The sequence below is a fragment of the Artibeus jamaicensis genome, unplaced genomic scaffold, assembly GCF_021234435.1.
Source record: "Artibeus jamaicensis isolate MK-2021 breed Jamaican fruit bat unplaced genomic scaffold, CSHL_Jam_final contig_426, whole genome shotgun sequence".
Taxonomy (NCBI): Eukaryota; Metazoa; Chordata; class Mammalia; order Chiroptera; family Phyllostomidae; genus Artibeus; species Artibeus jamaicensis.
This window is the reverse complement of record NW_026521826.1, coordinates 3,292,089-3,308,168: the sequence shown is the minus strand read 5'-3', so window position 1 is coordinate 3,308,168 and position 16,080 is coordinate 3,292,089. Positions and strand designations below refer to the sequence as shown.

The following is a 16,080-nucleotide window of genomic DNA, read 5'->3' as shown; positions in this document are numbered from 1 at the left end:
CCGGTCTGTGTGGGCCTTGCTGAACTGGCCGGTATGAAGCCTCTTCTTGAATATAATTTCTGGACCACTTCTGCTGAGGAACCCAGGCTTGCCCAGCATAAAACTGTAGCTTAACCCAGCCTTCTGCGTCTGCAGCAATACTTCGCCCATGGACCACACACCACCTGACACCTGGGGAGGGAAGAGAGATACCTCTGTCTAAGAGGCAATTCGTACAGGTACTATGCTGAGTGTTGGGGTACAGAACAGCAAGTTCTGGCGTGCAGGAGAGAGAGGAAGGGAGAGAAACATTGACATGAAGGAGAAGAATTGATTGGACTTCCGGCCAAGATGGAGGTGTAGGTGGAAACACTGTGCCTCCTCACACAACGAAATTTAAAGACAACAAAGTTTTAGTAAAAAAAAAAAAAAAAACGCAACCAAAACACAGAAAATCGAACTATATGGAAGTCCAACAACAATGACCCCTTCAGCCAGACCAGTAAGAGGGGCAGAGCCAGTGACTGGCGGAGCAGGGTTGTGCGGGAAAACTCGACCAGACTGACCCAGGCTCCGATGGCAGTTGGCAGATCCCAGGTGTGGGGTTGCGACGGGCAGACCCAGTCAGGGCGCAAGGCAGCTGGCTGACCGCGGTCACACATTCACATGAAGATAAACCAGGTGAAGGAGCAAGCAGTGGGACAGACCGCACAGGCCCCAGTGGCGGGAAGCAGCAGAGGAGACCGCCATTGCTCCCTTTCTGACCCCGCCCCCACATGCAGCCTCACAACCCTGCGACTGAGTTGCCCCACCCTGGGGAACACGTAGGGCTCCGCCCCTCATACGTAACAGGTGAGAACAGACCAAATCATTATGGCTCAGGAAGAACTCAAAGCCCCAGAGCCAATAACTCTAAGCGACCAAGAAATAGCCAATCTATCATATGCACAGTTCAAAACACTGGTGATCAGGATGCTCACAGAACTGGTTGATTTTAGTCACAAATTAGAGGAACAAGTGAAGGCTAAACTAATTGAAATGAATGGAAATGCATAGGAAAGCAATAGTGATGAAAAGGAAACTGGGACTCAAATTAACGGAGTGGACCAGAAGGAAGAAATAAATGAACAAACAGAAAAGAATGAAGAAACAAGAATTCAAAAACAATGAGGAGAGGCTTAGGAACCTCCAGGTCATCTTTAAACGCTCCAACATCCAAATTATAGGGGTACCAGAAGGGGAAGAGGAACAGCCACCAGTGGAAAACTTATTTGAACAAATAATAAAGGAGAACTTCCCCAATATGGCAAAGGAAATAGACTTCCAGGAAATCCAGGAAGCTCAGAGAGTCCCCAAGAAGTTGGACCCAAGAAGGAACACACCAAGCCACATCATCATTACATTAGCCAAGATTGAAATGAAGGAGAGAATTCTAGAAGCAGCAAGAGCTAAGGGGACAGTCACCTACAAAGGAGTTCCCATCAGACTGTCAGCTGATTTCTCAAAAGAGACCTTACAGGCAAAAGGGGCTGGAAAGAAGTATTCCAAATCATGAAATTTAAAGACCTACATCCAAGATTGCTCTATCCAGCAAAACTTTCATTTAGAATGGAAGGACAGATAAAGTGCTTTTCAGATAAGATCAAATTCAAGAAGTTCGTCATCACCAAGCCCTTATTTTATGAAATGTTAAAGGGACTTATCTAAGAAAAAGAAGATAAAAAAGATGAACAGTGAAAGGACAGCAAACTCACAGTTATTAACAACCACACCTAAAACAAAAGCAAACTCAGAGGACAGCTAGATCGGGGGCAGAACCATAGAATGAATATCACATGGAGGGTTAGCAACAGGGGAGGGGGAGGAGGAGAAGGAGGGAGAAGGTACAGAGAATAAGTAGCATAGATGGTAGGTAGAAAATAGATGGGGGGAGGGCAAGAATAGTAGGGGAAATATAGAATCTAAAGAACTTGAGACACATGGTCATAAACTAAAGGGGGGGAATGGTTGGTGAGGGGGGTGTAGGGTGAAGGGGAATGAAGGGGGGGAATAGGACAACTGTAATGGCATAATCAATAAAATATATTAAAAATTTTATTTCACCAAAGAACTTTAAAATTGTATTTAATTGTGCTAAAAATAACTGGTGATTTTAGACAATTCAGTTGTAAGTAGCTCTTAAGGCCATGGGATATATGCAAATGCAGTTTGTTTCATTATATTGAAAATTGCCACATGAGTCTGCTACATTTTACTGAGTCATTGGTTATCATTCATAAATAATTTTACAGAATCTATAACTCCTACAACTTAAAAAATTACAAAACCCTCCTAACTTTTCCAGAATTCATCAGTTATTAAGGAAGTATCAGTGAGCATTCATCATCTAGCAGAGTTCAGTTCTACATTTCAGATTTAATTCCCATTTTTTACCCAAATTCATATCATATATTCAGGGTTGGGCAAAAGTAGGTTTATAGTGGTATGTATGGAAAATAAAGCAAACTCTGTTCCCTGTACTCACAATTGTAAACTTAACCTTTGCCTCACTTTGTCATCTCATATCTTTCCTTTTAAATCCTGGACTGGGGTGGATGCTGTGCAGGGACTCGGAACAAGAGCAAGCGCGTCACTCAGATAGTTGGTTGTTCATGATTCAGAAGTTAGGACTCCCGCGTTTCATGTGATTGAACTAGACTGTCCTTCCTCCAGCTGAGAGATAATAAGGTACTATTTATTGTGAATGAGCTTATGCAGCAAGCACTCTTCCACAGCCCATGCCATCTTTTCTACCCATTGTACAACCAAAGCAAGGTCCCCACAAGTGCTCCCAGGGCTCAGCATCAAAGGGGAAAAAGACTCTGTCATTAAGTAATGTGATCAAATAAGTAAATGGTTGAGAATTCCCCCTCACACACATTTTTTAAATCCTCTCCTGAGGATATGTCTTTATTTTAGAGAGAGAGGAAGGGAGGGAGGGAAAGCGAGAGAAAGAAACATCAATATGAGGGAAAAATATCAACCATTTGCCTCCTGTAAGCACACGACTGGAGATAGAACCCGCAACCTAGGTAGGTGCCCTGACTGGAAATCAAGCCCATAAACTTTTGGTGTGTGGGATGATGCCCGACCAACTGAGCCACCTGGCCAGGCCCACCCCCCATTTTTAAAAAATTTAAAATAGTCTCCAGGTATATATGTGGATTCCAAAAGTTCAGACCAAACAGTTGTGTGCATGCTAGTTGGTGGTTGATATTGTCAGGCCTGTGACTGTTTTGAAAACGTAAACAAAGCTGGTGAAATTAGCTTCAGTTTAGTTATCTTAAAATAGCCAGAGCTACAAACCCTGTCAATGTAAACTCTGTTAGGGGTTTCTGGATAAACTTAACAACAAATGGAGATGGTATTTTTCATCTTGAGCCCAAGCAAGCAAATCTGTTTTTTTTCTAATGGCTTTTGGAACTTACAGTATTTACACTATTTCAGAAATTCACAGAATTACAGTTTAAGCCATTGGACTGTTTCTAGCATCCGAATGGCTAAAGGGAAAGACATTTAAAGCGATTCCTAGCAGCCAGTCAACTTGAGAGCATTTTAGAAAATATTTATTTGGAAGGAAACAGCTCTGGGTAACTGTGTTGGTGCTAGATTTAGTCCAAGTACATTTTCTCCTACAGGAGAGACCCTTGTGATTCAAATAAGTAGGAAATCTGGAAAACTAAAAGTGATTATAAATTAAATTGACCTGTAATATAATTGATAAACTTATTAGTTCTTGCCTGTCGTAAAATAATTAAGTTGACTAGATATCAACTCTGGTATACGGTCTCTTTTAGTAAATAACTGCATTTTGAAAATTAGTCAGGAGCATTAACTTGCAATATGTATTATTGGGGGGGAAGGAAACAGAAAATTTATATATTAATCAGCACATTAACATTATTTGGCTGCAGAAGACTCGAATTTGGATTTTTCGTATTGAACATTCTCATTGGTGGGTTCCCTCCCCTCTCATAATCATTATTTATGCTGTGTTTTTTAGGAACATGTTTATCATGTTTCTATAGCAAACAGCATGTGAAGAATGAACAATTGAGCTTTACATGATATTATTATTAGAGTGGATTTAGACATAAAAAAGAGACACAAACAAAACCTGTGTTAAAACTATACAGAAATGTAAAGAAAACTGCTTAAACATTAGACATGTTAAATAAAGTGAAATTGAGCACATATATCCTACTTTTATAAAATGCCTTCATGTAATATTTTGGATCCCATCCAAACCACCAAAGTGAGCCAAACAGAGAATATAGTTTTTAGTGCAAACCTGATCATTGTTTCTTCATATATATATGCACACATACATACATATAGTTGTATGACATAATACCTATCATTTATTAAATACTATTGTGCCATTCTAAGAGAATATGTACAGTAACAGGCTGGGTGATATGTATTATATACCTACCTTATCAGAAGCTCAATGAAAAACATCTTTATCAATAAATATTTTAAAACTTTAGGCTTGAATTGGATATATTCAGAAAGGATTTGAGAAATAAATTTTGAAACAACCTAAATAGCTCACATAGCCTCCTGTGGTGGTCCATAGTGAGAAATACATTTGACACTGCAGCCCAGGACACACACACACACGGAACAAAAGTTTCAAGGAACAACATCTACCCTTATGGGTAATTCACTCACTTCCATATTTTCTGTTATATTAATTTTATTTTAAAAAATTGCTTGTTAAGACCCATTAAAGTGATGTCACAATCCAGTAATGAACCGAAAATTGAAATTTAATAATAGCAGCCTAAACAACAATATATACTGTGGCTCTTAAGTGGTATCGCTCACAGATAAACTATTGGCACTTCATGTAAAATGTTCTACAAAACGCATTGTACCAACTGAATTCAATTCAGCTACTGTCTCTCAACCTTATGGGAACACAATGATAAATTAAGAACAAACGTCTTTTTTTTTTGCACTTAGAACATTTAAAAGACAATATCTAAAAACATGTATTTCTCAGAAAATAAATCAGTGCTGTCATAATACTCCAAGAATCCAAAGATTTCTTGGACTTCCTGCCCTTTCACAACAGCAGGTCAAACACTTTTACACTTCCGGAACCAGGGGCTGGCGGTGAGAAACCAGTGAGTGACCTCGGCAGGCCCAGGTCATGTTCATACCCCCAGGGAACAATTATGTGACTTTTCCCCTCTTTACAGTATGAGAAAATGGCCCCCCTCAGTCTCTGTGATAGAGAGGCAGTGGTTTTAGATGGGTTTTTTTTACTGATGTATTTATTTATTTATATTTTTAAAATTTAGTTATTGTTCAAGTACAGTTTCCTGTCTTTTACTCCCATCCCAGCCCCCCCAAGTGATCCCCACCTCCCTCCCATTTCCACCCCAATTAGTTTTTGTCCATTTGTCTTTTATACTTGTTCCTGTAAATCCTTCCTCTTTTCCCCTGAAATTCTCTCCCCTCTGGTCCCTGTCAGCCTGTTCTGTATTTCAGTGTCTTTGGTTATATTTAGCTTGCTTGTTTGTTTTGTTGTTTAGGTTCCTGTTAAAGGTGAGATTATATGGTATTAGATGTTTTTGAACTACAAGGCAGCAACACTCACAATTCGGTGTTTAACCAATGGCTCTGCATACCGGCCATAATAGTAACAGAGAGAGACAACCAGGTGCCTTTGAAGGAAGGCTCCAGGGCTACAATGGCCCCATTCCCTGCTCCCCTTTCTGCCTGGAGCACAACAGGATTGCAAGCAAAGGCAATATTTTTTTTTAAATAAATGTATCTGGAACATTTAAAAAAAAGTTTTACCAAAGTACAGCAATCCAACTTATGTTTTGGAATCGGAGACCAAAGTAAGAGCTATTCCGCGGGACTGCCTTTCAGTCCCCCCTCCCTTCCTACAGATTTGTGAAGTCCCTGCTCAAGGTGCTTTTCCATCCATGAGTGACTTCTCCTGCTGTGGGCAGAGAGCAACAGCCTGTTCTAGAAGTCCCTGAGGCTCCACACACACTATCCCAGTTTTACGTCTCACCTTTGTCTGGCTCGTAGAGACAGGAGATGGAAAACAAGAATGCATTTTGCTTGTTTAACAGGAGCTCTTTCTGTTTCTTTTGCTATAGGGTAAAATACTGTGTGTTCCCATTGATGGCTAGCCCAATGCCTCCACTGTACCTGTCATTTATTAAATACTGTTGTATAACCTGTGTGTATCTGCACACATTTGGAGGGAGAGAATGACAGACAAACAGAGATGTTAAGTGATGCAGCTAATGAAGTAGTCTATTTCTGTCTTACCCACATTTTAGAGGTAATGTGACTTGTTCAGTATGACACAGCCAGTTATTAACAGCCAGATTTTAAATCTAGGTTAGTATGATGCCAAAACTCATGCTATACTCATGTTATCTGTGCTCAACGTACTTTTGCAATTATCTTTGTTTAATCAACTTCAGGTTTTTAGAGCAGAGTTGGGTTTATAGAAAAGTTGAGCAGGAAGTACAGAGAGTTCACACACACTCCCCTCCCCTCTGCCCTCAGTGTTCCTGTTCACAGCAGGCACTGGTGTGGTATACCTGTTACAGTCGATGAATCCACGTTGGTACAATATTAGCTAAATAGTCGAGGGTTCACTCTGTGTTGTCCATTCTGTGGGTTTTGCCAAATGCCTAAGTCATGGGTCCACATACAGTATCAGAGAGAATAGTTTCGTTGCTGTAAACTTGTCTTCTCCTCCACCTATTCATCCTTAGCTCACCCATCCCCTGCCAACTGCTGGTCTTTTTACTGGCTCTGTAGTTTTGCCTTTTCCAAAATGTCATAAACTTGGAATCACACAGACCGGCTTCTTTCGCTTAACAATATACAGTTCCTCTGTTTGTTTTGTGGCTTGGTAGTTCGTTTCTTTTTATTGCTGAAATTTATTCCATCGTATGGTGCGCCAGCATCTGTTTATCCATTCACTTATTGAAGGGGTCTTCGCTGATTCCAGTGTGGGGCTGTTGCAGGTTTTTGTGTGAACATGTTTTCTCAGCTTCTGTGGGTCACTACACAGGAGAGTGATTATGGAATCGTATGGTAGACCTATATTTAGCTCGTTGAGAAACTGCCAGAACATCTTCCACAGTGGCTGTCCTGTTTTCCATTTCAACCAGCAATGAATGAGGGTGTCCAATGCGCCACGCGCGGACCAGCATTTGGTGCTGTCAGCATTGGTCTGGACGTAACAGCTTGTTTAGCCATTGACCTGTTGAAAGACCTTTTGGTTGCTTCCAAATTTTCCCAATTATGAATAAAACTAAACGGTCATGTGCAGGTTTCTGTGTGGACATGTTTTCAACTCATATTGGTGAATATTAAGGCCTGCGGTTGCTGGGTCATGTGGTACAAGTGTTTTCATTTTGTAAGGAACTGCCAAACCGTCTTCCACAGCAGCCATACCATTCTGTATTCTCACCAGTAACGAGTGGGAGTTCCTGTTGCTCCACACCCATGTTGGCATTTGGTGGTTTCAGTGTTGTGGATTTTGGCCATTCTGGTAGGTGTTTAGTGGTATCTCACTGTTGTTTTAATTTCTAGTTCTCAAATGACATGTGATACTGAGTGTCTATTCAAATGCTTGTTTGCCGTCTGTATATCTCCTCTGATGAGGTGTCTATTCAGATCTTTTGCCTAATTTTTAATGGGTTATTTGCTTATTGTTTGTATTATAGAACCATCTATTATTGATTTTATATGACAATAATATATAGGGTTATACATAACAATATTATATTTTATGTTATTGTTATATATATATTATTATTGCTATTTCATATTATGCATTTTAATTAGTCTTTGTCATAGGCATCCCTCTAGCACGGAGCTTTCTGAACCACTCACTGTTCCCTGACACCACTCAGGGACACTAGCCTGGGGTCACAGCACTACCACCTGGAAAGCCTGCCTCTAGTTACCTGTCACAATTCCACTCAGGTTCAATGCCTTCTCTTCCCTGAGCCTTCCTTAACACCCTCCAAGTACCAGCTCTGGCTCTCTCTCCATATGGAATTCCCAGCCTTTAATTTGGACCACTCGTACTTCTTCTTGCTGTGCCTTCCTTGTTTATCATTATATGAGGAGCAATTTGACCTCACTTTTCAGTTAATTAGGAACAGGGGTGACCTAAGAGTCACTGAATTCTTTAAATCACTTCTCATAGTATCTCGAATATAATTGGTACACAGGGTATCTGTTGAGTCATCCTGAGAAATACGATGAATGCTACAAGGAAAACAAGTTGGAGAGAGGGGTGGGCCAGAGTGATCCTGGTGTGCCTTGCAGATTACTGTAAAAGAGGTGTCTTGCTCTCAATATCTGTTGCCACTTTATCCCTGCCTTTTAGATTAATGATAAAATTTTAGTAATTAGTTTACTTGGAAAACTATACATTACCTAATCTACACAGATGCACAAATCGAATGCAGACTTGTACTTCTGTCTGGGGTCACTGCACTTCCCAGGGTCAGGCGCCTCCAGACAGATGTTAACAGAGGTCCTCAGTACAGATCAAGTTATGAATTTTGGTTGATGTGACTTTTCTTAAATTTTTTTTGGTAAAAATAATGCATGTACATGTTTCTAAAGCTCTGAATGGCTTAGAAGACTCTATTCTGTTACTCTTTTTTTTTTTTGCTATTTGGCTTTGTAAAAGAAATACCATGAGCTATTTTTGGTTTTTATTCTCTTGTTGTTTGTCTTTATCTCTAAATAATGTGGTTAGGTGTTTGTTTCTTGAATTTTTTTAATCTTAAAAATTATATATTCATTTTCTGCCATAATACCTACATTTTAAAAAAAACTGTAAATTTTCTTTTAGGGTGAAATTTTTTTTTTCTATCTTTCTGGCCAGTGTTACAACCCTCTCTGGTCTCTGTTTTATTTAAATGAAGATAGCAACAGGAAATAGGACAAATTTGTTTTCAACCTTATTATTGCAAGAGAACTTCATAATTTAAATTTATAGTTATATAAATTCTGGAAACCTGTACTCCCCTGTTACAAAAATTTACTTAGGTTCTTTTGATATGTTTCACTTGTGTATCACAGTTTCTGGAAATGCACTCACAGCTGGAAAGTGTGAAATATCTAGGGATTTCTTAAAGTAGTCACTTTTAACAGAGTTAAAAAGTTCATTGTGATGATTTGGCAACTCTTGTTTTCTTGCAGCATTTTATTTCAGAGACATAACAAAACAATGAAAGAAAGGTGATGACCGTAAAGTGCCCTTTGCAAAAGGAAAAATACCCATGGAAATACACGAATGCGGTTGATTTACAATGTTGCAAAAAAGACCTCGTGTCTGCCAGTGAGCTCACCTCTGTGTTTGTTCCCTACAGAATGGATGACGTATTGATTGGAGCCCCGCTCTTTATGGAACGTGAATTTGAGAGTAACCCTAGAGAAGTGGGTCAAGTTTACCTGTATGTGCAAGTGAGCGCCCTCCTCTTTGAAGACCCGCAGGTCCTCACAGGCACCGAGGTTTTTGGAAGATTTGGCAGCGCGGTGGCACACTTAGGAGACCTGAATCAAGACGGATACAATGGTAACTGCGGCAGTGTGTGGAAATCGTTTGTGTGTCATAACTCAGTGTTGCCATTGCCTGGACGTTCTGAGATATTCACAGTGGTGTGTGTGATACAGTTGACTTTTAATAAACTATCAACAATCGCAAGGCAATTTAAAATATATATGTTTTGATTAATATAGGCGTTACATGGAAATTTTCTCAAGCTGACTTAGGGTGTTATGTAACAGCTCTAAATAAAGGCAGCGGTCATTTTTAAAACTGATATTTGGATATAGTGACTCGAGGAGACCTAGAGAATCTTCTATACGTACCAAGTCAAGAACAAATAAATATATGTTTATGTATTAGCAGGTATATGGCCTTCTGATTAATCTGCATGGGTTATGTATAGACGATACTGAATTTTAATTGTTCTGTAAACTTCGGCTGACAGTCATCTTCAATGTTTGTAATAAAATAGTGTTAAATTCTTAGTTTAAGGTTGTGGTTCTTTAAGTTAGGAATTTATGAATGTCTTATAAGTACTCACTCCTCAACACACAAGCTCACACAAAATCTTGAATACATTTTCAGGGCCTTTAAATTAAGACCCAAAATGTAGTAGGTTTCTTGATTGAACTTCAAGGAATGAATAGGAGTTGGCTCTAACAAAATAGCCTAAGGGGTTGTTCTCACCAGATCAGTATCCATTAGTACCTTTGGCAGGTATTAGTATTAAGTATCTTGCATTGTACCTTTTATGCTGAGTGGATAAAAGCCAACAAACAATGAACTCTTGCTGCAGTACTACAAATTTTCAAGAGAAACTTATAAGCCCTTTGGACTCTATGGTACTATTCTTTGTTTGTGCTTAATTGTAGTTCAAAACATTCTTCTTTATTTACAAAATGCATTCATGTGTCTCTGCAGACGTTGCCATCGGTGCGCCCTTTGCAGGCCCAGATCAAAGAGGCAAAGTGTTCATTTACAACGGGAACCAGCATGGCTTAAACACCAAGGCTTCCCAAATTTTGCAGGGAATGTGGGCCTCGCAGGCGATGCCTTCTGGCTTTGGCTTCACGTTGAGAGGAGACTCAGACATAGACAAGAACGACTACCCAGGTAAGGTTTTCTCTCTTTTCCCTTAAGAGAGTCCACTTCCTGGAAGGAGCCCATTCCCCGGGAAATACGTCTTGTGTAAGCAGCTGTCTCAGACAGGTGAAGGCCAGCTCACCCACGGCACAGGGTCTGTGTAGGATTCCAGAGTGACTTTCACGAGAATTTGAAGGTAGACAAAACAAACACTCCCTTTCCTGTCAAAAAAAGAAAAGCAAGAAGACTTTTTAAAAAAACCTCAGTGGACATAAAACTTGTTGACTTTGCAACAAAGATTTCTGTTTGAAACCTCTCAGTAATTTGGTCTCCATCAGCAAAGACAGCTTGCATTGGATGCCTTTCTAGAGGCACTTTATTTACATATTCCCTTTTGATCTCATAGTTCCTATTACTTAATTTGAGAACCTCACCATCGCTGTCCTAAAGCTCACGTTTTTAGAGCATAAATATTCTCCAGCCATACTTCAGGTTTTCCAAAGATAGAGTGAACATTTTAAAGTGAAGCAAAAAGAACTGGTTCGTAATAGAAATCATAAACTGTCCTTGATTACCTAAATCATACTGAGGACGCCGGCAGGCCGGAGAAGCAGAGCTCTGTCATTCGCGTTCTGTGCAGGCATGTGGAAACTGGGATTGGCTTTAAAGAATTGTTTCAGTAATCAGGGTTTTCAGCAGGGAACATTAGACTTCTTGGTTTTAGGGTTCAGTTTTCACTTTTATGTTGGTTATGTTAAGATGGTTTCAATAAATACTTAGAAATCATTAATAGTTAACTGACAGCTTCAACTATTTATTAAAGCCTTGTCTCTTTCCCCCACTCCTCCCCTAATGGAGCATTTTCCATATGTAGAGCTTTTTCTGGTTTGGGGCAGTGTTCCAATCAACTGGTTGCCTAAATACACATCACTGATTTCAGTTCTTCAGCTTTCTCTTCCCCTCTGGGATCAGGCAAAAAGGATACTGCGACATGTTCTTGCACATTTCTAAGAAATAATAGTTCACGGCACTCGCCTAGACATTACAGTGGGCTCGGAGTGGATTAGCATTGCTTTGTACACAGATTCATACACAAAAGCGTCCTACCTGCAGCAATTTCAAGAGCATCTAGTTAAATTTATCTTCATAGTTCTACTGTATGAGTCTAATCAATGATGGTTAGTTTTTGTTATTTTGGGGGGGAGGTGTCTCACATGTAATGTGTTCTATATTAAATAATCCAAAATTTATATCCTCTATGTGATTTCTTCCCAAAATACGTTGTATGTTGGGGTGATTAATGACGTTCAACTCCTAGGTTGCAGTTGTAGACAAACAGTTTATTTAGAAGTGATTGCTATTTATTAGGCTGTGCCTCAGACAAAGTTCATGGAAATAAGGGGTGTATCAGGTAAATAGCCAGTCCACTGACTTCCCGTGAAGTCTCCTAAGAAAGGGCCAGGGAGGAGAGGACTATGAAACAGATTTTCCCTCCAGGAACATTTCCTTCAAGGAGGGAGGGGAGAAAAGGGAGCAGGACAGGGAACAGAGAGGCTACCTCTTAAGTATGTCTTTTTTGTCCTTCTTAACAATCAGAAAAAGGTCATTTGAGGCCATTTGCTAGTCAATACCTTTATCTACTGAGGCTGATTCAATTTGTAGTGACCGATGACGTTAATGCGGTGTGTATTCATCTGTCTGTCAAACAAATGTTCTCCGCTAAGGCGAGACCATTAGTGCCACTGAGTTGAAGTTTGATCCCTTGTGATAGTCTTGAGGCTTTCAGAGTTCCTCTTAATTAGACCTGGTTCTGGCCCCGATTCAGCCTCTTCAGTGGGAATGTAGGTCTCTTGTGATTTATGATCCTATTTAACATTTTCCCTGATCCTTGTCTTCTTGCAAAGAGAATGCCACCCCCAAAAAGCCTTTTTACATTGACACCAAATCCCCAGGGGCCTATTGAGAGGAAAACTGTCTTATAGGCGGGCAACCAGGCCTGGTAACTAGCATAGCAGATTTGAAACGTGTAGGCGTACGCCAGGAAGTAGACATGTAACTCTCCTAATTTTCTGCAAATGAATCCCATTTAGCTCTCAAGCCTCCATTCCCACCAAAGTGACTTGTGCAGCCACTTCTAGACCCAGACTTAATACCATGGGGCAGGGTGCCTGTGAGCAGGGAGAGCGGAACCAGATGGCTTTCAGGCCCCATCCCTCATGATGAGCTGTGTGGAGGTGGAGGAGAGCCTGGATTTCTCCGAGCTTCTGTGTTCTTTTTGGTGTTACGGGGCTAATACCCACTTCGCCGGGCTGTGTGTGCTTATGCTTTCTAGGTTGGGAAATGTTTTATTTTATTTTTACAAAATATTGTGAAATGGCTTATAATAGAAAGGGATATCAATCTGATGAACATGAACAGAGTCAAAGCTACTTAACTTTTCAGACATGTAAGGCCACTGAAGATTTTGAAAACCTGCCTTCTAGGCTGCTGGGGGTGGGTGACAGGTTTAAAACCTAATGCCACTGTTTCCTAACCATGTACAACTGAGACAGTTCCTTAACTCCTCTGACTCAGTTTCCTTATCTGTAAAACGATTATATGTTGGTATAAAAATGAAATTAGATTGCTTATAGAATGAAATGGTATGGTTAGGTTAAAATGAGATGATGTAGAACACAGTTTAATAAATGACAGCTCTTCAATCAAATTTTAAAACAAGATTCTATATTTCGGAGCTATTCTTTTTCTTAGGCACACTAATTTATATAATTTTATTATGCTTATTCAGTTCCCTTAGTCCCCAAGCTTAATTAGAGTGTGACATTTACTTCCCCTGCCCCAGGCACGTAGGACTGTGGCAGCAAGAACATAGCTACAGAGACCCTGCTGGGTTGAGACCCACTCACACTATTCCCCTGGCCGGGTCCCCACTGGAGGCGTCCCCTGCTACCGTGAGGCTGCCGCCCGGCTGTGGTATAATTCCACCACTCACCCATCCCCCCGGGAGATGACGCGGAAAGGACTTCCACCATTTCTCAAACTATGCTTTCCTGGGCACCAGGAATGGAAAAAACTCTTCCTCTCAACCCCTTAGCCATTTGGGGGTGTTTAATTTCATATAAATGAAGCCCAAATTAGGATGATGACAATGGCAATGGAAAGAAAGGAACTGACAAAACAGTGTAAATGGAAAATACACAAGACTTGGTAATGACGGGCTACGATGGAAGACGGAGGAGGTCAGGTGGGAGGAAGACTCGATGTTAACAATGACCCTGGAATTTTGGTTCAGTGTCCCGAGAAAGGTAGGGTATAATGGATAGACATGGGAGACTCGGTTGTAAAAATATAGAGATTCTGTTATAGAAACAGTATTTGGAATCATTTTCCTAATATCTAGCTTAACCATTTGGTATTGTTTTTAGACTTCTTATGATAAATATAAGGGGAGGCCCCCAAAACCAGAATTTATTTATAAAAAATTATGTATTTATTCTTGCATGTTTAAACTTCAGTCACCTTCAAAGTACTTTCCATTTGATGCAATGCACCTACTGAAATGTTTTTTCCACTGCTCAAAACAGTTTTTGAACTTGTCGATTTTGATGCCTTTTAGTGCCTCTGCCATTTTTGTTTCACCCCTTCCACACTGGCAAAATGTTTCCCTTTGAGAATTTTTTCATTGGGAAACAAAAACAAGTTGCTCAGGGTGAGATCAGGTGAATGGAGAGGGTGGGCCACGGACGTTATACTGTATTTTGGTCAAACACTGCTGGACACTCAGCATGGTGTGGGCAGGTGCGCTGGTAAATCACCCCATGATGAAGTGGGTGAAAGTGTTGAGTCTTCAAAAAATAAAATTCCCTGAAGCTGAACGCAGCCTCTCACAACAATGCCAGCTGGTACACTGATACAGATGGGTTCCTAAAACATTCACCTAGTGGGAGAAGCCTGTACTATAAGGGGCCCACACTCCAAAAAAGAATTCTGAGTTTTTCTGGGTCCCCCCCTCATATTATCATTGGCATGCATACATAAATAAGAGTCATAAGTATTTTTTATTGCTGGCACCAAAATTTTTTTCCTATTCAAAAAAGTAAATGTGTTCAGGTTTCTATACTGGTCCTCACTGGAAAACTAGGGTTGACCAGAGGAGCATCTTACACACATTAATTGAGTGAAGGCATTTCAGAGAAGAAACAGCTGTGATGGTCAGGAATCCCTGAAATTCAACAATCTTGTCTAATTCTGTTAAACATGATTGTATAACAAGGCCATCTGCTAAATGCATAGTCCAGATCCTGGCGGGTGGAGGAGGGATGTGCGGGTTTTGCTGAGGAGCAGAAATCACACAGGCAGTAAAAACCGGAGGAAAACATGGGCCGAATGCCAAGGCTGTCATTGTCTTGCTCGGGCCCCCGACAGATGATGAGGAAACCATGAAGCCATCTCAGGCGATTATACCAAATGTAATGAAATGACCCATTTTCTAGTTTTAGTAAGTGCCGTGTATGTGTGTTTGTGCAAACAACCCAGCAAGAGAGGACTTACACATGAAAAGAAATAAAAGGGTGGCTTTAACCAAAGAGAATAGTGCATTTAATCAAACCTTGAGCTCTTTTGAATTGATATGAAATTTATTTTCACTTCTCAAGCCGCTACTCAAGTGTTTATGAAAAGCAAAATATTATATTCTTAAGCAAGATGTTCGTCATTTTATTATAAACACATTAGACATTAGAGTATTACATTTTTTACAAAAAGACCTTGTAATGGGGGAGGGGAGACTGCATGAAAGAAGGTGACGGCATGAGCCAGAGAACAGATTCGATGGCCCGTGGGCACCAATAGCAGTTTGGTGACAGCCAGAGGGAGGGGGCGCAGGGTGGAGGTGGGCAGAGGTGGGGAAAATGGGGACAGCTGTAATAGTGTCAACAATAAAAATAAAGTTAAAAAGGACCTGTGACTTTAGATTAAATTGAATCAATGAATAGAAAGAGTTCTTGGACTTGACTCCATCAAAGTGTCAGGAAGAGCAGTACAGGTGAGTGGTGGTGAAAGGGTCTCAGACTGGCTCCCCCAAGACGGCGTGACTTCGGTAGCCCTCCCCGCCTTGCTGTTTTCACCCGAAAGTGATGTGGATGTCAGGGCTGCTTTTCCAAGGGTCTTTTTAAACTCTAAACTTTGATTCTATAAGCCAAGATCTAAATTTACTATCTCCCCAGACTTCTATGTAAAATTGGGTAGATTATTAGGGCCCTATTTTGGGGGAAAATGGATTTAATGAAACATATAAGATTTTTTTCATAACTTTTTCTACAAAATAACTTTAGACTGACAGAAAAGTTACAAAACTAGTAGAGTCCTATAAACCATTCTCCTAGCTTCCATAACATTAACATAGTATATAACCATAGCACACT

The 16,080-nt window shown here is 40.3% G+C and overlaps 1 protein-coding gene across 1 annotated transcript in view; it reads left to right on the top strand.

Moving 5' to 3' along the window:
* ITGA8 (integrin subunit alpha 8) overlaps window positions 1–16,080 on the top strand; it is a 181,795-nt gene that overhangs the window by 64,658 nt on the left and 101,057 nt on the right. Inside the window, exons 12-13 of the mRNA XM_037141295.2 lie at window positions 9,396–9,601; window positions 10,496–10,687. Of these exons, the coding sequence (XP_036997190.2) occupies window positions 9,396–9,601; window positions 10,496–10,687 (398 nt within the window). The remainder of the gene's footprint in view (window positions 1–9,395; window positions 9,602–10,495; window positions 10,688–16,080) is intronic.